At 54.4% G+C, this 24311-nt stretch overlaps 4 protein-coding genes across 5 annotated transcripts; 3 read left to right on the top strand and 1 right to left on the bottom strand.

Moving 5' to 3' along the window:
* The first annotated feature begins 693 nt into the window (after positions 1–693).
* On the top strand, positions 694–4062 carry Ntf4 (neurotrophin 4). Of its 2 annotated transcripts, none has more exons than XM_048443004.3 (3): positions 694–831; positions 1731–1851; positions 2374–4062. In XM_048443004.3, the coding sequence occupies exon 3, from the start codon at positions 2385–2387 to the stop codon at positions 3012–3014; it is 630 nt and encodes a 209-aa protein (XP_048298961.1). In that variant the 5' UTR covers positions 694–831; positions 1731–1851; positions 2374–2384; the 3' UTR covers positions 3015–4062. The 2 variants fall into 2 exon arrangements, with proteins under 2 accessions (XP_048298961.1, XP_048298957.1); XM_048443000.3 differs by lacking the exon at positions 694–831 and adding an exon at positions 935–1328.
* A 143-nt stretch (positions 4063–4205) lies between these two features.
* Saxo3 (stabilizer of axonemal microtubules 3) lies at positions 4206–6970 on the top strand. Its single transcript, XM_048442986.3, has 5 exons — positions 4206–5166; positions 5359–5559; positions 5647–5811; positions 6308–6426; positions 6631–6970. Exons 1-5 carry the CDS (start codon positions 5011–5013, stop codon positions 6965–6967), a joined length of 978 nt encoding a protein of 325 aa, XP_048298943.2. The 5' UTR covers positions 4206–5010; the 3' UTR covers positions 6968–6970.
* Positions 6971–7760: 790 nt separating this feature from the next.
* Lhb (luteinizing hormone subunit beta) lies at positions 7761–8466 on the top strand. The gene is made up of 2 exons (XM_048443010.3): positions 7761–7943; positions 8144–8466. Exons 1-2 carry the CDS (start codon positions 7767–7769, stop codon positions 8384–8386), a joined length of 420 nt encoding a protein of 139 aa, XP_048298967.1. The 5' UTR covers positions 7761–7766; the 3' UTR covers positions 8387–8466.
* A 37-nt stretch (positions 8467–8503) lies between these two features.
* On the bottom strand, positions 8504–24022 carry Ruvbl2 (RuvB like AAA ATPase 2). The gene is made up of 15 exons (XM_048442974.3): positions 23789–24022; positions 19346–19400; positions 17520–17575; positions 17053–17194; positions 16081–16210; positions 15911–15977; positions 12340–12446; positions 11928–12021; positions 11662–11785; positions 11219–11313; positions 11015–11133; positions 9614–9733; positions 9252–9381; positions 8966–9080; positions 8504–8612 (listed from the first exon to the last, which is right to left on the bottom strand). The coding sequence occupies exons 1-15, from the start codon at positions 23798–23800 to the stop codon at positions 8587–8589; spliced, it is 1392 nt and encodes a 463-aa protein (XP_048298931.1). The 5' UTR covers positions 23801–24022; the 3' UTR covers positions 8504–8586.
* Between the last annotated feature and the right edge of the window lie 289 nt (positions 24023–24311).

The raw sequence follows: 24311 nt of genomic DNA, 5'->3' as shown, positions 1-24311 counted from the left end.
ATCCTGCTGCAGTGACACGGGTGCCTCCTGCCTTTCTTCCTGAGGTCCACTGCTTGGAGTGTTTTCCTCCCTCTGGGGTCTGGCTTCTCTGACTGGGTTTTTGTCCCCTGTCTTCTTTTCCCTGTGGGTCACAGTCGCTAGGCAAGTCACAGTTCTTAAAGCTTCACTCTAACTACCTTGAAATTTTCTTATCTGCCCTAGGACTCCCTGGTTCCCAGCCAGGAAATTCCAGGATAGAAGACTATGTGGGGGAGCCCCGCAGTCTCTGTCTTTAGGCATTGGGCCTTATCACTGTACAAGCCCAGCTGGCTAATGTCTGGCAGGGAGATCCAAGGCGGGAGACAGGAGCAGAGGGTGGGAACCTGCATTAGACACCACAGCAATCCCAGGCCTGAGCGGAGAACTGCAGGGAAAGGATGGGGCCTAGACCCCTGTGTCTGAAGAAGGACTGGAGACTGCATCCTTGGGTCTGAGGGAGGAGGGCTGGAGTTGTGAACGCTGGGTCTGAAGGACTGGAGCCTGCACGCCTGAGTCTGAGGGAGGAGGGGCGGGGTCTAGACCCCAGTGTCTGATGGAGGAGGGCTACAGCCCAGACGCCTGGAACTGAAGTTGCCGAGGCCCGGCTTCCGAGGTGCCGGCTCGCGCGTGCTAGGCGGGATCCCCCGCCCCTCCTCCGCCGTCGGGCGCCGCCCCGCCTCCTCCCAGACCCAGGCCCTCCCAAGCGCAAACGGCGAGTTGCCGGCGAGCAGCGGGCGTCCGAGCTGCCAGCGAGCCGGAGGAGGAGCCGCGGCGGCGCCAAGGGCAGCCGGGGAGCAGAGAAGGGCGCCCCAGGTAGGAGCTCCGCGCCTCCCCTGCCAGATTCCGCCGTCCAGGTCGCCCGGCCCCCGGGTAGGGAGGGACGGGGGCGGGGCCGTCAGGGGCGGGGCTTGGCGAAGGAAACTGAGGCAGGACGGAAGTGTCCTAATGGTGGAGCGGATCCCCTCCAGCCGAATCAGGGAGTAGGGATCCCCAGTCCAATTTTCCTGGATGGAGAAACAGGGAGTCCCTATTTATAAGCACCTTGGAGGAGAGACTGCAACCCCAGAACCTGTGGGGTCTGAGGGAGGAGGCGGCTGGAGTCCAAGAAATCTAGTCTGCAGCCGGAGGCTTCTGGGGAACCAGGACACCCTCGCTGCGGGAGGATGGTTCTGCGGTCTTGGACCCCTGGGTCTGTGGGAGGAGGCAGCGGGTACCCGCACTCGCTGTGTTGGTGTGGTCAACCTCTGCCCTGTTCACACTCCACACTTCCCATTCCCCCACCTCGGAGCCTGGCCAGCCAGACACTCCAGGTATGCGCAGTCGGAGTCTTGGGCGGGCCCTGGCCTGTCCTGCGAGGAGCGAACATTCCAGGAAGCAGCCTCAGGGACCCAGAGCCCTGAGCGTGGGCCGGCAGGGACCCGGGTGTCCAGGCCAGCCCCCCACCCCCACCCCCGGCACCTCCGGTGGAGGAATGGGAGGAGGGGATGTAATGTCTTCCATTTGCCTCACCTGCCCCTCCTTTCTGCTCCCCCCCCATCTGCTTCCCATCCCTCCAGAGCTGTCACCTGCGCCGGGAAGGGGCCTCTGGAAGTGGGCGGGGCCTCTATTCCAGGGTACCCTGGACTTTCAAAGACTCTGGAAAGGGTGGTTTTTTTAGGGGGGTCGTGCCCTTCCCCCATCCGCCTATGTAACCGGCTTTGTTCCTTCCACAGGTGGTTGCCCCCTCCCTCTCCTGAGATGTCAGGGAGGAGGCTACCTGTATCCTACACAGGGGCCCCACAGAGCCTGGGGGCCCCCAGCCCCAGAGTGAGGAGGTGGAGGTGCTGCTGACAGGTCTGGTATTCATTCACCTGCTGCTTTCCAGTCCCGGCGCAGCTTCTAGAACGCTCAAATCTCTCCATCTCCCTCGCAGCATTTCCCAGCACCTGGGTCGGTCCCACAGTCAAGGCCATGAAAGTGGCAGGACTCAGGGCTTCCTCCCGGTTATAGGACATGAGAGCCAAATGGCACCCCAGAATCCAAATCTTACCCATGCCAAATTTGCTGGCTGTCTGACCGGATAGAAATCATTTCTCCTTTTTTTGACTATACAGCCCTGGCTGGCATGGAACTCCCTGTGTAAACGGCCATCTTCCTGCCTCTGCCTCCCGGTGCATCACCACGTCCAGCTTCGGCTTTTCCCTCACATGAACTGAATAGTTATTAATCCAAAACTTAGGCATTCTCCAAGTTCTAGAACACAGGGGACACCTAAGTCTGCCACGCTGACAGCCGTTCTGGGGGGAGGTAGAAGGACCCTGACTTCTAGTACCCAGGTCTTCCTTCTCTAAGGACAGCCTCTTTCTCCGTTTTCAGGTGTGCAAGCCATGCTCCCACGCCACTCCTGCTCTCTCATCCTTTTCCTTTTCCTACTCCCCAGCATCCCCATGGAGCCCCAATCCCCATCCTCCACCCTGCCCCCATTTCTGGCCCCTGAGTGGGACCTCCTATCTCCCCGTGTGGCCCTGTCAAGGGGCGCCCCTTCTGGGCCCCCTCTTCTCTTCCTGCTGGAGGCTGGAGCCTATGGGGAGCCGGCAGCGACCCCAGCCAACCGCAGCCGGCGTGGGGTGAGTGAGACTGCGCCCGCGAGCCGCCGGGGTGAGCTAGCCGTGTGCGACGCAGTGAGTGGCTGGGTGACGGACCGGCGGACGGCTGTGGACTTGCGTGGGCGCGAGGTGGAAGTGCTGGGCGAGGTGCCTGCAGCAGGTGGCAGTCCCCTGCGTCAGTACTTCTTCGAGACGCGCTGCAAGGCCGAAAGCGCTGGGGAAGGTGGCCCGGGTGTGGGCGGAGGAGGTTGTCGCGGTGTGGATCGGAGGCACTGGCTCTCAGAATGCAAGGCCAAGCAGTCCTATGTGCGGGCGTTGACTGCGGACTCCCAGGGCCGCGTGGGCTGGCGCTGGATTCGGATCGACACAGCTTGCGTCTGCACGCTTCTCAGCAGAACAGGCCGGGCCTGAGGGCCCCAGCTTGAGGAAAAAAGAGCTGGATGCTAAAGGACCTCAGAGGCAACCCGGCTGCTCAACTGTGCCTTCTGATTGAGAACTGAAAAAAATCAAATCCCATTTTGACAGCTCAATCTACGTGGAATGTTCGATGAAACCAAACAGCTTTAAGAGATGAATAGAAGTTCTCCTGGAGGAACTTGACAGTAATAATAATAGCCAATGTTTGCCATCTACTGTTTATTAGACCTAAGACATCACTCTGCTGACCATTCCAATACCAGAGGACCCTGGCCCACCCTGGCAAGAGGGAAAGGGACATGTGAAAAAGGAATGTAAACAGGGTTGTGCCTCAGTTGGTAGGCTGTTTGCCTAGCGGGCATCAGGTCCTGAGTACCATATCATAGATAGTGGAGGGCATCTGCGATGGCAGCGCTTGGGAGTTCAAGGCCGGTCTTGTCTGCTGAGGAGTGGGGCTTCATCGTGATACACGCCTGTAATCCTAATACCCAAGAGGCTGCAGACAGAGGACTGCCTCCAGTTCCAGGGCAGCCTGGGCTACACAGACTGGGAGGCTGGGGGCGGGGTGGACCCCAGAACTTGAGGATGCGGTCAGTGAAAGGCCTTGAAGCACTGGGAACCTGACCTGGCCAAGGCTGATCCAACTTTTTTGTTTAGTTTTGATTCTGGAGTCAGGGTCTCAGGCAGCTCAGGATGGCCTCGAATTTAGGAAGTGTTGAGCTTTGTATCGCCTACTCCCAATTTATGCAGTGCTGGGGTGGGAACCCAGGACTTCCTGCAGACCATCAACTGGACCACACCCCACACACACCATTTTTTTTTTTTCTTTTAATGTTCTGGGACAGGTTCTCATGAAGCTCAGACTGGCCTAGATCTAGAATATGTTGCTGAGGATGACCGTAATTTTTTTTTTTTAAGTTTTTTGAGACAGGGTTTCTCTGTGTAGCTTTGGAACATGTCCCGTAACTCACTCTGTAGACCAGACTGGCTTAGAACTCACAGAGATTCTCCTGAGTGCTGGGATTAAAGGCATGCACCACCACCGCCTAGCAAGAGTTCTTTAATTTTCTGTGTATTGAATGTTTTACTTTCATGTATGATGTATACCATGGTATCAGAGAAGTGTATCTGAAGTTACAAATGTTTGTGAGGCACCATGTGGGTGCTGGGAACTGAACCTGGCCCACGTCCTCTGCAAGAACAAGTGCTCATAACGGTTGATCCCTCTCCCACACCCCACCTCATCTCCAGTGTTGGGACACCTGGGAGACAGAGTCTCTCCATAGTAGACCAGGCTCGACTCAACATCCTCAGTGTTGGAGCAACAGGCCTAGGGTGTGTAAACATATTCTTTGGAGGCCAGCTTCTCCCAACCTGAGTGAGCCTGGACCACTAGCGGGGCAGAATCTGCCCCTGATGCCGAGGGTGGCCCTGTTCCCACCCTCTATGTCTGACTTCCTGTCTCTTTTCTGTGGGTGGAGCCCCCCTTTCTTTTCTAAGTGTTTCCCGGTGTATTTCTTTCCCTCGGTCCCCCGCCCCCATACCCAGGTGGAAGTTTTCAGCCAAATGAAAGGCAGGCATGACTGGGGACGCTGGCCCTTCAGCCTTCATGGAAAAGAGCTGTCTGGAAACTGTTACCCTGCGGCGGGCAGGCCTGGCAGTCAAGGAGGCAGCCCTTGGGCCAGGGGCCCTGCAGGAAAGGGGCGTTTGGTTCCCCACCCCCCGAGTCAGTCTGTCTTCTAGTCTGCAGTGTCGCCTTCCCTGACCTCCTGTTTCCTTTCTCCTCGTCTCTTGAAGTCTCCACCCTTCTTCACGTATCTGTTTCTGTGCCCGTCTTTCTTAGGGTCTTCTCCATCGTCTTTCAAAGTCCTGGTCTGGGTTCCCCGAATCCTCCCCAAACCATTGGCCGGGCTCAGGGTGGGCGGGTTCTGTTACGAGGGGCAACGGCCACACCACAAGCCGCTTCTTGGCTTCCGAGAGAGTGAGAACCATGGCAGGCCGGACCCTAGCTCTGCGATATGGGTCCCCTTGGTCCCCCATTTCTGAAACTGAGGTTCCTGGAACCTGGCCCAGCTGGCATCTCACCAGCAGCGGGGTCGCCCACCACAGGATCCCACCGGCGCCCTTTCCTCCGCCCACTCTGCAGGTGAGAAGCCCCCGGGCAGAGGGCAAGACAAAAAGGGGGCAGTTGACAAACCTGTGTGCTGGGAGGAAAGAAGACTAGGGTTAGACTCTTGTCTTAAAGGAGACGAGGCCTGGGAGCCTGCACGCCAGGAGCTGAAGGAAGGAAAGGGGAAGGCTCCTTGGGTTTTTTGGCTGAACTATGCCCTTTCCCCAGTCTACGGTCGTGGCACCCCTGCCTGCAGCCATGAAGCACGACCCGCACATCTGGGCTTTTGACGAAGTCATCAGCAGATGGGAAACCACCTCGGGATCGGCATACACGGCCAAGACTCACGGTGGGCCCTGTGCTCAGCCCAAGGCAGCAGAGTATGAGGACCCTGGGCGGCCACTAGGGATCAAGTCTTTGGCTGAGAAGGTAGGGTTATGGAGCCTTGCAGTATGTGGGATGGAGAGCTGGACACTGGAGTCCCTGCTTCCTCATCTTTGGATCACCTTCTTGTAGCTAAGAAGCCACCAGGGTTGGGGTGTCCCCCTGAACACAAAATACCAGATCAGCGAGATGAAGGCACAGTACACCGGCTGTCCAAGTCTGGACCAGAGTGCCCCTCTCTTTGCGGAGCCCCAACCCCTGGAGCTTGCTGACCACCACCACGGGGGCCCTTCCCAGGTAGAGTGGGTTTGGGCACGGTGGGAAGGAGCCTGGGCTGCCCAGAGGGTTAGGGTCCAGACAACCACTTGGCTGGAGGAAGCTTGCATTTGAGGGTGTAGCTAAAAGGCATTGGGTTAGATTGAACTCTGGGGATGAAGCCCAGAGCGAGTCTCAATTTTGCTTCTGAAGCTGTGGGGTGCTGGTGCAATGAACTAAGCTAAGTAGATGCTCCTCAGAGCTGGACTAGAATATTCTGAGGCAGGGTCAAGTTAGCAGATGAAGTTAGGTTTCCTGGGTGAGGAATCAGTAGGTGGGATTGTTATCCAGATGCACTGAACGTCCGATGCCAGTAACTGCTTAGACTAGGAGGGGGCTGGGAAGAGTGTGACCACAGCTTGAGTTTGGGTGCAGTGCTCCCAAGGGCCCTGATTTGAGGCACAAAGTCTAGTGGGAGAACTTTAATAGGGTACACCCAATAACTTTCTTGTCCACTTCTTTTCCCAATCCTCCTCAGGCCCTCATCCCCTGGACAAGGAACCTAGAGCTGGCTGGCCAGCCCTTTACAGTGAGCAAGATGGGTGTCCTGGACCGCCTCCAGCCCTATCTGACAACCTCTGCACGTGACTTCTCAAGGTGAGCCTATGCTCCTCAAGTGCCTATGTAGGCACAGCCCTTCAGCAGTTCCATCTGCAAAGACAGGGACCTCAGTACTGACCCAAGCTAAGCTCTTCAGCTCAAGATCCAGAGCCTCCTCCATGGTAGAAAGAGCAATTTCCAGGCCCTGGAATCTGAACTCTGCTGCGCCTGGGTCTACTCACTTGCTGTCCCCTCCCCCAGGAAAGAGCTGTCTGGATATCCTGGCCAGAAAACAGTGACTTGCTGGAGCTGTCCGAAGAAGCCACAGGCTTCCTGTCACCTTGAGCTACCACCGAGGGAACGGCTAGCCCGGGCGCGCCCAGTACCACCAGCTGTGCCATACCTAGGGGCCCTGCCTTTGACCCTGGAGTCCTACAGGCCGCCAGTGCACCCACTCCGCAGGCTGGACCGCTTTTGCCCACTAGAGGCACCCTGGGGAGGCCCCCACCTGAAGCCAGTGCCTGGCATCCACAGTGTGCCCAAGGCCTACTGCACCGAGAACTCCCGCTATGGGAGTGCCAAGGCAGAGCTGGTGTGAGCCTCACTCACAGGCAGACATACACTCCAGCACTGGATTTGTGGATGGGTTGGCCATACCCCACGCTTGCAGAAAAGCCTCCTCCATGTGGAGCTTAGTAATCAAGTTTTATAGCTGAAATCACACGCACATCTGGATCCACGCATCCTGATTAGGGAGTCGGGTGGGGGCGGTTGCTCCACTTCTGGTTGAAAGTGTCTGGGTATAGTAAATTTGGAGACCCACTTGGCGCAGGAGGAACCTAACGCCGAAGCTGTTCCTTTTTATAACGCTGCACAGAGGGACCCAGTCAGCAGCCCATAGAGTTCACCTTTTTCTCCTCCTGTGATGGGGGTGAAGGGTCCAAGGGTCCTTCCTGCACTCCCAACATTGGCTAGACTCAGACACCTGGGGTGAGTGTGAGGCCAATCACTGCTGGTCCCTCACTTCCCTGACCTTGTCTGTCTCTCGCCCCCAAAGAGATTAGTGTCTAGGTTACCCAAGCCTACAGTTGCTGCTTGGTGGCCTTGCCACCCCCACAACCCGCAGGTATAAAGTTAGGTGACCAAGGTAGGGAAGGCATCAAGAATGGAGAGGCTCCAGGTAAGAGTATAGGGCCCTGGGCATCTCCCAATTCCACCAGACCCTAACTGGCACAGATGGACAGTCCTGTGACCTGTGGGGGGTGGGGGTGTCCTGACTGGTGACTCCAAGGACAAAAAAGGACTTGATGGCAGGTCCTGAAGGCCAGGATCAATATTATACCGAGTGGGCCCAGAGCCTGGGACAGCAAACCCAGGGCTAGACTGAGTCACTGGCTATGTCCCAGGGGCTGCTGCTGTGGCTGCTGCTGAGCCCGAGTGCAGTGTGGGCCTCCAGGGGCCCCCTGAGGCCACTGTGCCAGCCTATCAACGCAACCCTGGCTGCAGAGAATGAGGCCTGCCCCGTCTGCATCACCTTCACCACCAGCATCTGTGCCGGCTACTGTCCTAGCATGGTGAGTTCACCAAATGGGCTGGGACCTCACTTCTCACATAGTACCATCACCTCAGCTAGACCCAAGATGGGCGGTGGCAGTGGGGCAAAGAGGGTGGCACCTGGGCAGGGTCACAGCTACTCTGGGGGTTTGGAAAATCAGGTGGATACTGAGCCTGGTCAGGGTACGGGAGCATTCATGACTTTTCCCCGGGGCTCCAGGTGCGAATACTGAAGACCATCCTTCCGCCTGCACACCAGACCGTGTGCACCTACCAAGAGCAGCGCTTCGCGTCTGTGCGCCTGCCTGGCTGCCCACCTGGTGTGGACCCCGTGGTCTCCTTCCCTGTGGCCCTCAGCTGCCGCTGTGGGCCCTGCCTTCTCAGTAGCTATGACTGTGGGGGTCCCAAGGCTCAACCGTTGGCCTGTGACCTCCCCCACCTCCCTGGCCTCCTCCTCCTCTGAGGCCCACCCCCTAACTTCTCTATCTCAAGGAGCTGGCAAGTGTTCCAATCATCCCTCCCAATAAAGGCTTTACAATTGCACTTGGGTGTCCGTGGGCTTTGAGGACACACAGCAGGGTTCCAGTTTCCAACCATTTTATACAAAGTCAGTGCCAGAATCTGTAGAAAACGAGGTGGGCAGGGCTGGGGCGGAGTGTCAGCTCAGGAGGTGTCCATTGTTTCGCCTTCTGTGGAGAGGGGGAGCCAAGCACGAGTGAGGTCGAGGGTGCTCCCACGTGGCCCCTCCCACAGTGGCAGCAGCCCGAGTGAGGTCTAGGGTGCTCCCACGTGGCCCCTCCCACAGTGGCAGCAGCCCGAGTGGGGTCTAGGGTGCTCCCACGTGGCCCCTCCCACAGTGGCAGCAGCCCGAGTGGGGTCTAGGGTGCTCCCACGTGGCCCCTCCCACAGTGGCAGCAGCCCGAGTGAGGTCTAGGGTACTCCCACGTGGCCCCTCCCACAGTGGCAGCAGCCCGAGTGAGGTCTAGGGTGCTCCCACGTAGCCCCCCCCCCACAGTGGCAGCAGCCCGAGTGGGCTACTCACTGAGCTCATTGAAGAGGAAGGCATCTTGGTATTCCTTCATGTACTGTGTGGAGCGGGATTCGTCCAGGAAGAGGGAGTATACGCGTTTGATGTCATCCACCTGCACTTCTGTGCCCTGGACAGACGGGTCATGTCAGTGTGGGGATATGGGTCCGAGCCCACCTCCCCCACAGCCTTTTCCTCTAAGATCGCTGTGGTTCTTAGTCCCCACTGAATACCCATGTGCCATGGCCCATGGGATACCCAGGGCCATCCTTTAGTCCTCCAAGCTAACCTGCTGGCTTACCTTTCTTTTCCGGCACACCAGGCTGGCTGCTGTGATGAGCTGGATGGCGTAGCGCAAGGAGGTCTCTAGCCCAATGCGGGTCAGAACTGTGTAGGCATCCTCACTCATCTCCACATCTTCCTCCTCACAGCTATGGGCAGGCACACCTCAGCCAGGCAGAATGGCAGATCTGCTCCGCCCATCCCCAGAGCACCCCACCCATGCCCAGAGCACCCGTGACACAGGTCTCAGAACCACAGAGGCACCACCCCAGGGTGCTTCCCACTGGTAGGATGCCACACTGGTGTCCCAGTTACAGGGGCCTGAGCGAATCCCTCCCCATCTAATCTTAGTGTCCCCATAAAGGGGCCGGGGTGGCCCACCGGATGCGCAAAATCTGCTTGGTATCCTTCTCGCTGTAGGGGGACGTTGAGACAATGAGCAGGCGGTCTAGCAGGTCAATGGGGATGCCGTGAGGACTCTGGTAGCTGGTGCCTCGGATCCTGGGGGTCAGGGAGCACAGTTAATGTATGTTCTGGAAAGCCATGCTGGCCATCACAGCCCACTTGGGGAGCTGAATAACTATATGTGCACAGGCTTTTATCACCTATAAGCAAGTCCTCCCCAGCAGTGCTAGTGGCTGTCCTGTCCCCTGCTGCACTGGAAATTCTTGGTGGGAAATGGGACCCATAACAAATCGTTCTAGTCATAGGCAGCTTAGCCACAACGACAATGCTGTCCTTGGGAGGTGGTTCAGGACAGCTGCCGGATTCCAACCTACCATCCCTGCACTTTCCAGACTGGGGGAGAGGTTGACACAGGGACTAGGGATTGCAGGTGAACATCAGGTGACAAAGGGACTGGACCCTCCCTCAGCCAGTGCAGACCTCAGGACTGGCTCCCCCGTGCCCTGGTCTAAAGCGGCCTTGGGAAAGCCGATGGGTTTTGCCAGCCAGCTGTGAAGCGGAAGTGCAGAGCAGAGCAGGCGAAGCTGTCTGCCCTCTGCCTTCCTCACAGCCACATCTAGCTCCAGTTCCAGGGCTATGATGCACTCTTGTGGCATCTGTGGGGACCACATGCATGCGTGCATATACAGAGACACACACATAAAAATACATCAGAAAAGAGAAAGGGATTGAGGAGATGGTTAACACATAGTGTTCCTGCAGAAGACCCAGAGAGGTTCCCAGTACCAACACTGGGAAGCTCATAACCGCTTCTAAGGCCAGCTGCAGGGTCTATAGCTCTGGACTCTGCCCACAGCTGAATCTGCACCTCTGCATACCCCCCTGACTACACACACACAACTTCAAAAACAACCAAAAAGGGAGATGCCATGGTAAAACATGAAGGTGATGTGCTTGGCGAAGCTCATGAGCCACCACTAGAGGGAGCCTTGCACCCTGAGCCCCGTCCCTCCTTGGTTCTCCACACTCGGGTCCTGTCTCAGTCTACACAGTGCTAGTCCACTGGTGGAGTGGGTGGCCCCATGCCCAGCACGTCACAGTATCGTTGGGGTCAGGTGACCAAGTGTCTGGGTGAGTGACTTGATGGGCCACCGCAGTTTGTGATGTGCCTAACAGATGCCCCGTCTTCAGCTCAGGTGACTTCCTGGGGTGTCTCTGAGTGCCTTGGCCAACAGTTCTCAACTGTAAATTGAACAGATTTTGAAGCTGCCCAGGACTGGGGACAACGCTAAAGGCAAGCTTGGTGAGGAGGTGCTCAGGCTACCACCACCCCCGGGCCAGAGTGCACCTTCACCCGAAGGCTCTAAAGCTGCTCACCGGGTAATGCCTCGATTGGTGGCCATGATGAGGACAGGGGCCATGTCACTCTCCAGGGCCCGGTTGAGGAAGGAGAAACTCTCGATATCCAGCATGTGGACCTCGTCAATGAACAGCACCTGGAAGCCAGTGGGACACAGATCAAGAACAGGGTGGAGACTGCGTACCCAGGCCAGACCCGCCCACCTCAGCCTAGTCACTCACGCCAGGGATGATCTCCGCCTTGCCCTCCTCTCTCCACTCAGCCACCTTGGCATTGATCTGTTCTCGGACTTCTGACTTGATCTCCCCTGTGTCTCCTGCCAGAGACAGGGGACATCAGTGGAGCTAGGGGCTGGGTTGAGGCCCAGAGGTGGCAAAGACAAAGGAAGTGAATGCCAGAGTGGAGCTGTAGTGCTACAGAGCCAGGCCAGGACCCTGGAATGCCCCACAAAGGACAGAAGGCAGGAACCCAAGGAAGAACTCAGGGCCATGCACAGAAGGATAAACTCAAAAGGAGAACAGAAGGCAGACTGAGGAGGGGGCAGCGCCAGGAGAGGGATACAAAGACCAGGGGGTGGGTGGCGCCAAGGAAAGAGAAAGAAGGGGGCACACCAGAAGATGGGCGCAGTCACGGTGCTGGGGACTAATGGGGAGGGACAGCTGACCTGAGAAGAGGGCCAGGAAGCCCTGAGTACGGGAGTTGATGACGTCAATCTCATGGAGGGACACGGTATGAACCACCTCCTTGCGCTTCTGCAGCTCCCCATCCGGACACTGCACAAACTTGGTCTGTGGGGCCAAGGGCAAGTGTGAGGGCAGCAAGAGCATGGGCACCAGGGGCTGCACACCAGAGGTAACGTAGCATCCAGCCCCCACGATGTAACAAAAGACATAGAAACATCCCATTGCCAGGTCAGGGTCAGCCAAGTACCTGGGAGCCCATGGCATCATAATCTCGAGCACGTGTAAAAGAGCGGCCCAGCTTGGAAATCTTGCCTGTGGCCTTGTCTATCGTGATCACATCCCTGCAGGGGCAACAGGACACAGTGAGAGTCCCAGCACTCAGCAGAGGGTCAGGGGCGGGGGCACCTCTGATCCCAACACCTAGGGGAAGGTCAGGGACAGGGACGCCTCTGATCCCAGTACTCAGGAGGGGGTCAGGGGTGGGGGCGCCTCTAATCTCAGCACTTAGGAGGTGGAGACAGGAGGATCTCTGTGAGTTCAAGGCTAGCCTGGTCTACAAGGTGAGTTCCAGGACAGCCAGGGCTACAGAGAAGCTGTTTTGGAAAATAAAAGAGAGGACTCTCACTGCCCCAGCCACCTTCATGGATGCAAAGGCTCACCCAGCCTGGACCTTGTCCTTGGTCAGAGACTCGATCATCTTGGTGCCCAAGTCATAGATGGTCTCCATCTCCGTGGTCTTGAGGGTCAGCTTGCCCACCTTGGATCCCTGAGGGGACACACCAGGAAACACTCAGACCAACTCACCCTTTTGTGACCAAAACTGGCGTGCACAAGAAGCTGTGGAGGGGATGGCCTTGGAAGGTGATTTACATGGGCGCCAGGACTTAAGTGGTACTCTCCAGTGTGTGCTGTGTGTCACTGTGAGCCCACAGAAGAGTGGGAAGAAGTGCCAAATGCTAATAGGGCTCTTTCATGCCCAAATCAAAGGGGGCCCAGCATGCACCTGTCACGCCCCTGGGCCCTCACACTGATCCATCAGCTCTAGGCAGGTCGTCTGTCCACAGCCCCACTCCCATGATCTGAGACAAAGTCTCATTCTAGTATACAGGGTAGACTTGAACCCCTGGGCTCACAAGACCTCCTGCCTCAGCCTCTTGAGCATCTGACCACAGTAGAAAAAAAACTGTTTTGTTGATAACAAAATAAAAACAACAAATAAAGGCAATTGAGCCTGGGTCATCCCATCCAATCCATAAAACAAGATCCAGGTCACCCACAACTGTTACACAGAGAATCCCTGTCTTGAAAACCAAAACAAACAAATGGGGGGGGGGGGGGAGAAAGAAAGAAAGACAGGAGAGAGAGAGAGAGAGAGAATAAAATAAAAGGAAGCTGGGCCAGCAAAGCAGTCCGGTGGGCACGGCACATGAACCAATCTTAATGACCTTGGAACTTGAGTGGGAGAAGAACTCCCACAGTTTGTCTGACCTCTACACACTAAATAAATTTAAAAAACAAAACAAAACAAAAACATTTTATAAAACATTACTAAAAACAAAAAAAATCCAGCTGGGAGATGATACACTCTTTTAATTTCTGCACTAGGGATGCAGAGGCAGGAGGATCTCCAGAGAAAAGTTCTACAGAGAAAGTTCCAGGACAGCCAGGGCTACAAACAAACTCACACATTTTTCTTGGTACATAAGCACGTTTTGTACTACACAGGCCTGGCTCAGGAACTAACTGTCTGTTCCTGGCCCCTGTAGGTAAGAGGCACAATAAAAGGAGGACTAATGGGGAGCTGAGTTTATCTGAACATAATATTTTGATTTGTTTTGTTTTTATTTTTGAGACAGAATTTCCCTGTGTAACAGCCCTGGCTGTCCTGGAACTAGCTCTTATACACCAGGCTGGCCTCGAACTCACAGAGATCCACCCGTCTCTGCCTCCCAAGTGCTAGATTAAAGGCGTGCGCCACCACTGCCCAGTTTTGAACATAAATATTTTAACATTTTATTATCTTTAATTACAAGCACATGTGTGTCTATGTGTGGGTCAATGCACATGAGTACAGGTACCCACAAAAGCCAGAAGAGGGTATTATTAGATCTCTAGAACTGTTGTTACAGGTGGCTGTGAGTCATTCAATGTGAGTGCTAGGAACTGAACTTGGGTCCTCTGGAAGAGCAGTACATGTTCTTAACCACTGAGACATTAAAGAAAAAATTCACAGCTATACATACACAAAAATCTTAAAGATGTTTCTTAGAAACAGCTTTACCTATAGTAACAGTCTTACCATATTTATAAAATCTAAAACTTAATTACCAATAGAACGAGGGCTGCACATTAAAAAAGAAAAAGACAAAGAAAACACAAACAAATCAGGAGAGCTGGTTCATGCCAACAACCAGCGCTCAGGAGGCTGAGGTCAGCCTGGTGTGGGATCCTATCTCAGAAGGCAATAGGGTGGGAATGTGGCTCAGCAGAGGGCTTGCTTATCATGCACGAAACCCTGAGACCCTTCCCCAGCACCACACAACCCAGGCACAGTGATGCCTACGATCCTAGCTCTCAAGAGGCGGGCCATCAGAAACTCAGTCACCCTGAGCTGTAGAACTGCTCGGGCCACTCTGGGCTGGAGAGACGCTCAGCAGATGGGTATACCTGCTGTGCAAGCACAGGGACCTGACTTTAGATCCCAGCACCCATGCTAATGAAAACAATAATAAACCAGGCATGGCCCCATGAAGGCCTGAGATCCCACTACCGGGGGTGAACAAAGGATCACCGGAACTTGGTGGCTGCCAGCCTAGCTGCAGGTCAGAAAGAAACCTTGTTTCTAAGAAATAAAGCAGTGTGACAAAGCAGGACACCCAGCATCCTCCTCTAGTCTTGTGCATGTATGAACAAGGGTGCACACACAACATGCATACACAAGTACATCCGGGGCTGGTACAATGTTGCACGCCTTTAATCCCAGCACTCAGGAGGCATAGGCAGGTGGATCTGAGGGTTCAAGGGCAGTTTGGACACACACTCACTCACACACACACACACACACTCACTCTCACATCCACAGAGCAAATGGAAAAGGAGGAGGGTCCACCCATGACACAGAAGTGGAAGTGCCAAGGGTTGGGTCAATGCTGGAGCACTTCTTTCTCCAGGCATTTCAGTAGCAACTGAAACATCACGTGAAAATCCAGCAACACACGGGTGGGTTTTTCTGCTTGCTTATCAAAACAGCTTCTCTGTGTAGCCCAGAACTCACTGTATAGACCAGGCTGGCCTTGAACTCACAGAGACCCCCTGCCTCTGCCTCCTGAGTGCAGGAATGAAAGGTGTGCTACCATGCCCAGCAGCAACACAAACTTCGAAACCAGGAGCTCGCCCACCGCCCTACATGCCTATTACAAAGTAGCCAGAACCTGCATATCCAGAAGTGGGAGGAGATCACATGGCTGGGGTAGGGGAACGTCAGGGCTGTTGGCATACAGGTATAATTTTTTTATGGGGTAATAGAAAATTCTAGAACTAGGTAGAGGCAGTGATGGCTGCACGACACTGAGTGTACAGCCACCAAAGCACAAGCTCTGGAATGGTTGGTGTTAAAAGAGTGGCTGTGGAGAGCTTACATGGACAGGCAGGAGGTCCCACCCTAGCAACCCCTGCAACAGAGAAGTTCTGAAGCTTCTAGACTTGATGTCTCAGCCCTCTGCAATCTCAACTCATTCCTTAGTGAGAGATGAGATTCCAGAGCGGCTGTAAAAGAGGATGAAGGAAAACCTATTAGACTATTTATTCTCCAGATTAAAAACATGCATTTCTTTACACACATGGGCGCGTGTGCACAGGTGCAGCTCGGGGGAGAGTCAGTGAGCGGCTGGCTCCTTCCATACATGGGCTGTGGGAGGAGCGCACGCCAGGCCTAGCAACAAGGGCCTTTCACACTCAGTCACCTCACTAGCAACTTTAAAGGTATGAAATTAAACACAGGGCAGCTGCCTGAGACACATGGGTTTGGCCAGGCAGACACATCTGGGTGACAACTGGAAGCAGGAAGTGTGGGGAGGTAAGTCACCTGGGTGGGCCTAGCATGAAGGAGCTCTGGGGGAAGGGAAGCATCTGGTTCTTGGTGCCCACAGTAACTCATCAGCCCACACACTCTCTTGGCCATGAATGTGGCTGAAGCAAGAGGCGAGGGACTAAGAAGCCACAGAGACTCACCGTGCCCGTGGCTGGCCGGTCAATCTGGATCTCCACCACCTCGCCTTCAATGATCTCTGTCTCCTCCCTGGCAGGACAGACAACAGAGCCTGGGTCAGACTGGCCCCCAACACCCTGGTTCACAGACCAGGGCTTCAGGCAAGCAGAGTGGACATCCATCCGCTACTCACTTGATACGAACGCCGATGGAACGGCGGAAGGCTTGAGTCAGAGCCTCAGTCTTGCTCATCTCCAGAGAAAATATCTCGCTGCCTGCGATGGCTGTGAACGGTGTGTCAGGGCCCAGCGCCTGGGCCATGCCTGTGGGAGCAGAAGTCAGGCAGCTGTGGCTGCTGGCCCCAGGTCACTGACACAGCGGGGCTCCGTGGTTCACGCTCCCCGACAGACATCCTTAAAACCATCCACGGCTCTGCTCCGTGTCTGCCCCTACCAGCCATTTAGTTTCCACATTCTGTAGTCTTCCACCTCAGCACACAGCACCTAGCAAGGCACGGTGACACGGCCACCTCTCTTGGTAGTGCCATTTCGGAACGGACGGAGCCACCCCTGGCCCTACAGTCTTGGCAGAGGTGGGAGTGGGACAGGTGGATCAGGGAGCCTCAGAGGGAAAGGTGCCTGAGGAGGACCCTGAAGGAAGAGAGGCAGCTGTGGTCCTCAGTCACTAATGGGCTTGCTGCAGAGAGGGCCATCTGTCCTTACCCCAGAACCCCCACTCTATGAAGACAGCAACGATTCAGTTTAAAAACGACAAAACAATGATGCACGGCGGCGCACACCTTTATCCCAGCACTTGGGAGGCAAAGGCGGTGCATCTCCTGGCCAGCCAAGACTGTTGACTTCTAAAGGCCCAGCCTGCTCTGCGGCGCTGTGCGATGGAATCACAAATGCAGATGCAAACGGCTTCCCTACAGAGCAGCTGCTCCTACTGGACTACAGTGGGGAAGGTGGGCGCTTACACAGCCTTCTTGGAATACATGGTGACCCCAACATGGAAGCAGAAAATGTTGAGACTAGAAGGCAGGGGACCCCGTTTAACTATAACTTCTCAGTGGCCTAGAGAGCCTCCTCCTAATGCTTCTAGGAGTGTCTGTTGAAGTTATCCTGTTCCTGACTTCCACAGAAGGGACTCACTGGCCTCTTACCCATGGCGATGGCTGTCTTCCCGGTGCCTGGCTGACCAGCAATGAGAACGGCCCGCCCTGCAATCTTCCCTTCTCGGATCATCTCCAGCACCACACCAGCTGCGCGCCGGGCAGCCAGCTGCCCCACCATGCCCTGGGAAGCCTGGAGGGTAGGAGGTGAAAGGCATAGAAGGTGACCAATGGCCTCCAAAGCCACTGGTATATTCCCACCACACCCTGGCCCACATTCTGCCTGTACTGACTTTCTTGTTTTTTTTTTTGTTTGTTTGTTTTGAGGCAGGGTCTCCCACTGCAGACCAGGCTGACCTTGAACTCCCAGAACTCTGCCTCTGCCTCTCAGCACTGGGATTGCAGGTGTGCACCACTGTGGCTGAACTGCTTTTGCATAGAATCAAGAGGTCTGAAAATAGGAATAGCCCTGCCCAACTTGGCAGGAGCAGCCCGCATACCCAGCCCCAAAGCTCTACCTGTCTTGGTTCCAAGGCATCATCCAATCCAAGACCCCTGATGTGGGAGTGAGCGCCTGTGTGGGAGGAAGGGAAGAGTCATTGGCTGGTTCCACGCTATTGGACTCTGAGTCAAGGGCTTCCCTCAGAGCTCAGGTTGCCTCCTCGGTCAAAGGAGGTCAGGAAGATGCCTGAGCATGTACGGTAAAGTGTGCAGCATCCGAGCACTTAATGATGCCACCAAAGTCCCAGGTATGGGCTCAAGAACGAACAGCAAGGACCACTGTGGGAGGATACTGGTACTTGGCCCTCAGGGCTGGCATTCCACATCACCCTGACAAGCCAGAGCATGCTGCTACCATTCCTGAGCCCAACCACTGGGATGAGAAGAGAGTGCAGATAGGTTAGGGCCGAAGCCCTGACCCCACCCAGGCAGGGGTGAGGACAGGAGATCTGTAACAAAGCTCAAAGGACACAGGTGCCGGACCATCAGGCACGCCGGATGCTACCACACTCTTCAAGGGGGCTGTGTCACTTTTGTGGGATGAGATTTAGCGAGCGCTGGGGATGTCTGGGTCCCTGAGCTCTGCCCAGGCATTGGGATAAGGGTTGCTTCATTTCAGTAAAGCAGAACTCATCAGCCACATGGCAATACACATCTGTGATCCCAGCACTCGGGAGGCAGAGGCAGGTGGGTCTCCGTGAGTTCGAGGCCAGCCTGCTCTACAGAGTGAGTTCTAGGACAGCCAGGGATACACAGTGAGTAGGTGAAAAGATAAAAGATCCTGTCTCAAAAAAACAAAGAAGAAAAATTTAAAAGCCTGGATAGGCAGCATCCAGAGGTGGTCATTGGTGTAGCTGGTCTCTACCAGGTCAGCTGCAACAGGCTCCAGCCCTTTAAACGAGGAAGTATCAATGTGCCATGCTTAAAACACTCTCTTTTAAGTTTTAGAGACAGGGTCTCACCAAGTTGCCCAGGTTGCCTTGGAACCCATGTTCCTCTGCCTCAGCTACCACACCACCCACAGTCTCTCATCTCAGTAAGTCTGACATTCACAAAGGGCAACTGTTAGCCCCAATTTGCAGGTCAGGAAGCTGAGGCGCGGAGACAGTAGCCTGGGTGCTGGGCTCATAGAGTCCACCATGAGTCTGCACTTGGAACCCACAGTCCTCTACTGTCTTTGGTGGGGGGGGGGGTGACTACTGAACAGCAGGCCAGCAGGGACTCCTGGAAGACACCCACCAGCTTCGGCACCCCGGCTCGCTGAAGGTGGCGAGCTGTGGCTCAGTGGGGGTGGTGGTGGCCTGATGATGCCATCTGCTAAGTCACTACAGCACATGCAATACATCCCCTCATAAAAGGTCCTTCCTGCCCACCTCCCCCCACCACACACACTCTCTCTTCCTCTCTCCGTTGCTCCTGTCTCCAGAGGCCAGTCTCCCTGCTTCCCCTCCACATGAGCCCTGTTGCATGATTCTCTCTCTCTCTCTCTCTCTCTCTTTCTCTCTCTCTCTCTCCCTCCCCTGCCATTTTTCAAATTATAAAAGATAGGATGACAGACTTTGAACCTTCTGGGGTCACAGGGGACTTCCAGCATGTGCATCAATGAATCTCACGGTCATCTGTTGAGGGTTCTCACCAGACACGAAGCACGTTGTACACCCTCAGGAAGCATTGGACAACCACAGGCACTTGGATGCAGGGAACACGGTTCAGATACTCCAGAAACCATGGAGGCACCAGGTATATGGCAGCAGGACCTACCACATCCTTCTCTGCCCGCCTGTCTGTCTGTCTGTCTGAACACTCAGCTGCAGTCTCCCCTGTCCTGTCCCTGCGCACTTACCAATTCGCTCGATTCTCGTCACATCCCGGATCTCAGGGACTTTGGTGGTGGCTGCCTGTAGGTAAGGAGGATGGATGTGTAAGATTCCCACGTGCCCCATTTTTGTCTCCTCTCCTTCCTCCAGGTCCCCCAGGAGTTCGGTTATGTTCCTTCCCTAACAGGCAGACCCCCTCTGTGCTGTCACCGATGGCAGGGTGATCAGCCCACTGCAGATGCCCAGGAGACTCGCAGAGCAGTGCTCTGGTTCCTAGCAGGTGCACGCCCCTTGAAGGGCACAGTTCGCACCTCTCTGGCACACCTGGACTCCAGTTCACGGTCTGACATATTAGAGTACCGAGCTCATTCAACAAATACTTACCAGGGTCTCCTGAGCTCCCGAAGCAGGAGCTAACACTACTCCCTCTCAGAGGAGAGACAGGAGTAAACATGTACTGGGATGTCTGAGCCCTTGGAAGCTCCCACACAGCAAGCACACCAATGTTCACAACACCCAAAAGCCACACACATCGTGTTCAGTGACCAGTAGGTGAACAAGCAGGCTATGGTCTATTCACTTATGGAATACCATTCAGGCGTAAAAAGGAAGAACACTGAATGTCCTAAGCATGTGGGCTCTACACATAACGATTCCATGTTGGATCACTGGCTGCTCTCCGGGGGCACGACACCCTCTTCTGGCCTCCACAGACAAAGACATACACGAAGGCAAAACAGTCACATGCATAAAATAAGACACGATTCCAGGAAGAGAAAGCAATGGTCCAGAAATAGAAGCAAAGGCTCGGGGAGGGAGTTGTAGGAAAGGTGGGGTTGCCCGGAAAGAGGCGTGTCTGTAACAACACAACGGGAGAGGCCGAGTCAGGAGGCATGCTCGAAACCTGGGGCTAGCCCCAGCTACACAGAAATCCAGATAGTGGCCCTTGCACACCTTGTGATATTTTTATGAACTAAGAAAGCACGATGCTCAGCATGCCTCTCCCTGGACAGGCCTGCCAGGGTCCTCAATGGCTGTCACAGCCTGGCTCCTGCTGTGCAGTTCTCCAATTTACTCTTCGTAGGAGGCTGGATGGACGCCAGGAGCACGAGACCCCAAACTATTACACACAGGCCGTCCAAACAAAGACACACTCCCAGGAACCCAGCTCTCCTGACATATAGTACTGCTAAGTTTGCCTTCTACAAGATCAGTTTTGTCCACTGATGAACGAACACCCATTTAGAATTCAAGACCCAGCAAGTAGAGGTCGGTGGCAGAACTCCTCCCTGCTGTGGGGGACTGTGCTCCATCCTGCCACATTTCATCTCAATGGTGTTTATAATCACCATAGAAACCAACTTCTGGGTATGTCTGCACATGTCTGGAAACATGTTTGTTTCTGAACTGAGTTGAATGGGAAAACGCCAGCATTCATCACTCTCTGCTTCCTGACTGAGGGCACAATGTGACCCGCTGCCTCGGGCTCCTACTGTCACAAGGGACTGTTTCCCCTCCAACCGTGAGCCATAAACCTGTCATGCTGGTCAGTTTTAGTTTGATGTCAATTTGACACAAGCTAGAGTTATTAGGGAAAAGGAATCTTAATTAAGAAACTCTTTCCTTGGGCCAAGCGGTAGTGGCGCACGCCTTTAATCCCAGCAATCAGGAGGCAGAGGCAGGCAGACCTCTGTGAGTTTGAGGCCAGCCTGGTCTACAAGAGCTAGTTCTAGAATAGTAAGGGCTGCACAGAGAAACCCTGTCTTGAAAATCCAAAAATATATAAATAATGGCTACTAGGCTCATGCTGGCAACACTCTTGGGACCCAGATTTGGTTGTGCTGGCTCTCTGGTGCCCACATGGAACTCAGGAAGAAATGCCCTTATGTCCTGGAGGGGGAACTAGAATTCTATACACAGAATCCCCCGAATGTGGAGGCTATGGCTCTGTCATGAGGCTTCGGAGGTTGCCACAATCTATAAGCCCTTTATCCAAGTGGCTCCTGGCCGTCTGAGGGCACCTTCAAACTGTCGAGGCCACTGGTCAGAGATCGGAGCTCAGGCGAGTGCAGGAGTCAAGGGTCAGGGTGACAATGAGGCCTCCAAGGAGAAGTGTGTTGGGCAGGGGCACTGAGGAGGAAGCCATTAGGAAAGTGCCCATCTCCAGACCTCACCACTTGAACTCAACGTCTGGGACCCACATGGTGGAATGAGAGAACCCACTCCCACAGGTTATCCTCTGATGTGTACATGAGCCCTGGCAAGCTGTCACTCAGACAAATATATACACACACAAAATAAATGAAAATATAATTTATGGGCTGGAGAGTCGGCTCAGGGCTTAAGAGTGGTGTTTTGTTTTGTTTTTCTCTTGGGAACATGGTTGCTCTTCTACAGGATCCAGGTAGGTTCAATCCCAGCAACCACATGGCAGCCCACAACCATCTGTAGCTCCAATCCTCCTGTGTCCTTTGTGGGCACCAGGCACGCATATGGTACACAGACATATACACAGGAAAACTATGTAAAAACAGGGGCTGCAGAGATGGCTCAGTGGTTAAGAGAACTTGCTGCTCTTGCAAAGGACCCAGGTTTGGCTCACATCCATAATTCTAGTTCCAGGAGATATAATGCCCTTTTCTGGCCTTCTTTAGGCACTGAAATTACACGGTGCATGTACAAATTCCTACATATAACAAAATATAGTAATAAACTTAAAATATATTTAAAAATTACTTAAAAAATTTGAAGTGACTACCAGGAAATGCTTTGGGAGCTCTGACCTGAGGCTAAACACAGCTGAAGTCTTACATCCGTGCCATATGAGAACGAAGAACAAACAAAACGAAAACAAAAGACACACATCGCCAGCCCGGCCCACCTCTTGAGCCAGAGGACAGACCTTCAAGTGTGGCTCTTTTCTCCCCATCTTCTTCCTCCTCCTCCTCACCATGGTTAACAGCAACAGGCTCTCCACTGCCCTTCCTACAACTTGACTGGGCTCAACACCAGAATTAAGGCCACCAGAAGGTCACAGTATTTCTTCACCTGTCTAGGGAACGGATGCTAGGCCCGGTATGTTTGGTCTCACTTGCTGGGGTTTACTCTTGTTTTAACATATAAGTAATTATGTGTTCACAGACATGTGCCCTGTATGAGGTTCCAGGAAATGCACACAGTCTCTGGACAAGGCGCCAAGCTCTGAACCCGCACTGTGTTCTCGTCCCTCTGGACATGCTATTTACATGCTCTCCAGCACACAGCACAGGCTCACAGTTGCTAGTCTCTCCAAAGCTCAGGACTGAGACAGAGGACTGTGCAACTGGCCACCGACGCTACCAGGAGGAAGATGAAGTTTCTGTAACATGATGAGGGATGAATCAAGGTCCTGCCAGTCCAGGCTCCTGTTTACTTATTCATTCACATAGACATCTGAGCATCCTGCCAGGCGGTGGAGGCGCACACCTTTAATTCCAACACTTGGGAGGCAGAGGCAGGCGGATCTCTGTGAGTTCGAGGGCAGCCAGAGCTAAACAGTATAACCCGTGTGTGTCTGTGTGTGTGTGTGTATGTCTCTGTGTGTGTAAAAAACAAATCTGAGTATCCACATGATTCTTCCATCACACTTAGTATCCTTTTTTTTGGATAGATACATAGAGGGTTTCTCTATGTATTTCTGGATATCCAAAAGACTTGCCCTGTAGATGACCAGACTGGCCTCGAACCCAGAGATCTGCGTGCCTCTGCCTCCCAAGTACTTGATCTAAAGGTGTGTTCCACAACGCCTCCTGGTAGACCTAGGCTTCTTTTTTGTTCTTGTTTTTCAAGACCGGATTTCTCTGCACAGTCATGGCTATTCTGGAACTTATAGAGATCCGCCAGCCCCTGCCTCCCAAGTGCTGGGATTGGAGGCGTGCGCCACCACCGCCTGACACGACCTAGTTCTTAGACATAGTTGTCTTCTCCATCATATTCTAAGGCCACGACGATTAGCTTTCTCCTTCCGCAGAGGTCAAGACACCAGGCTCTCCTTTCAGACCCAGGTCAGCCCTCTTCCATTAAGTCCAGGCATCCTCACCGGCCCGCCTCCCCTAGACCGGGCCTCACACAGTCCTCCCTCAGACCCAGGCCTTTAGGCTCCAGACCTCCTAGCTCACACAGAAAGGTGCACACACCAGCACTCCTTCCTGAGCCCTTGCTACATTCTTCCCAATGTTTCCCTTAGTCCCACGTGCCCTCTCAAGCCTCCTTGAGACCCAGGCGACTTCCTCAGCCCTCTTCCTTCATGCACACAGGCATCCTCCTCTATATCTCTTGCTCAGACCCAGGATCCTCCTCAGCATCCTCCCTCAGACTCATGAGTCCTCCCCCAAAACCGAGCATCTTCCTTAGCACTCTTCCAGCAGACCGCCTCCTCAGACTCCACAAGGAGGATTTTTCTCAGGTCTCCACAAGCACCCAACACTTACCACGGTTGCCATGATGCACACCAACCGCCAATGCCTCAGCGGAAACGGAAATCGGCCAGGAGCGGCCTTTGTTCTCTCTAGGCTTCCCGGTCATCCAGCCCTCTCTATGGTTCATAAAATATGTAAAACTCTCCTGGCCGCGCCCATACCAGAGGCTAAATTGAAAGGCGGGTGTCTGAATCTTGGGCGGGTTCTTGACATCTGCTGCTCCTCCTCCTTTTACCCACCCACCCCCACCCCCAACGGCTAAGTCCGATTGCAAAATCCTGAACACTTTTTGTAGCAACCACACGTCCTCCACGATCGTTTTCCCCTCTGTCCACCCTTCCTCCCCAAATTGGGGCCGCAGCTGAGACTGACAGTTCTCTTCACCAATTATTTCCATGCTGCGCAGCAACAAGCCCCGCCCCCTGTAGGTCCCGGGAGGGTCTGGCTAGAGAAACTGGATCCCATCCTCCAATAAGAAGACGCCGCAGTCCCGTCCCCAAGACGCGGACCAATCGTGCTAGACCAGCAGAGTGGG

This window comes from Myodes glareolus, chromosome 24, assembly GCF_982192425.1.
Source record: "Myodes glareolus chromosome 24, mMyoGla1.1, whole genome shotgun sequence".
Taxonomy (NCBI): Eukaryota; Metazoa; Chordata; class Mammalia; order Rodentia; family Cricetidae; genus Myodes; species Myodes glareolus.
Note: the sequence above shows the minus strand (reverse complement) of the source record. Positions and strands in the feature narration are given on the sequence as shown.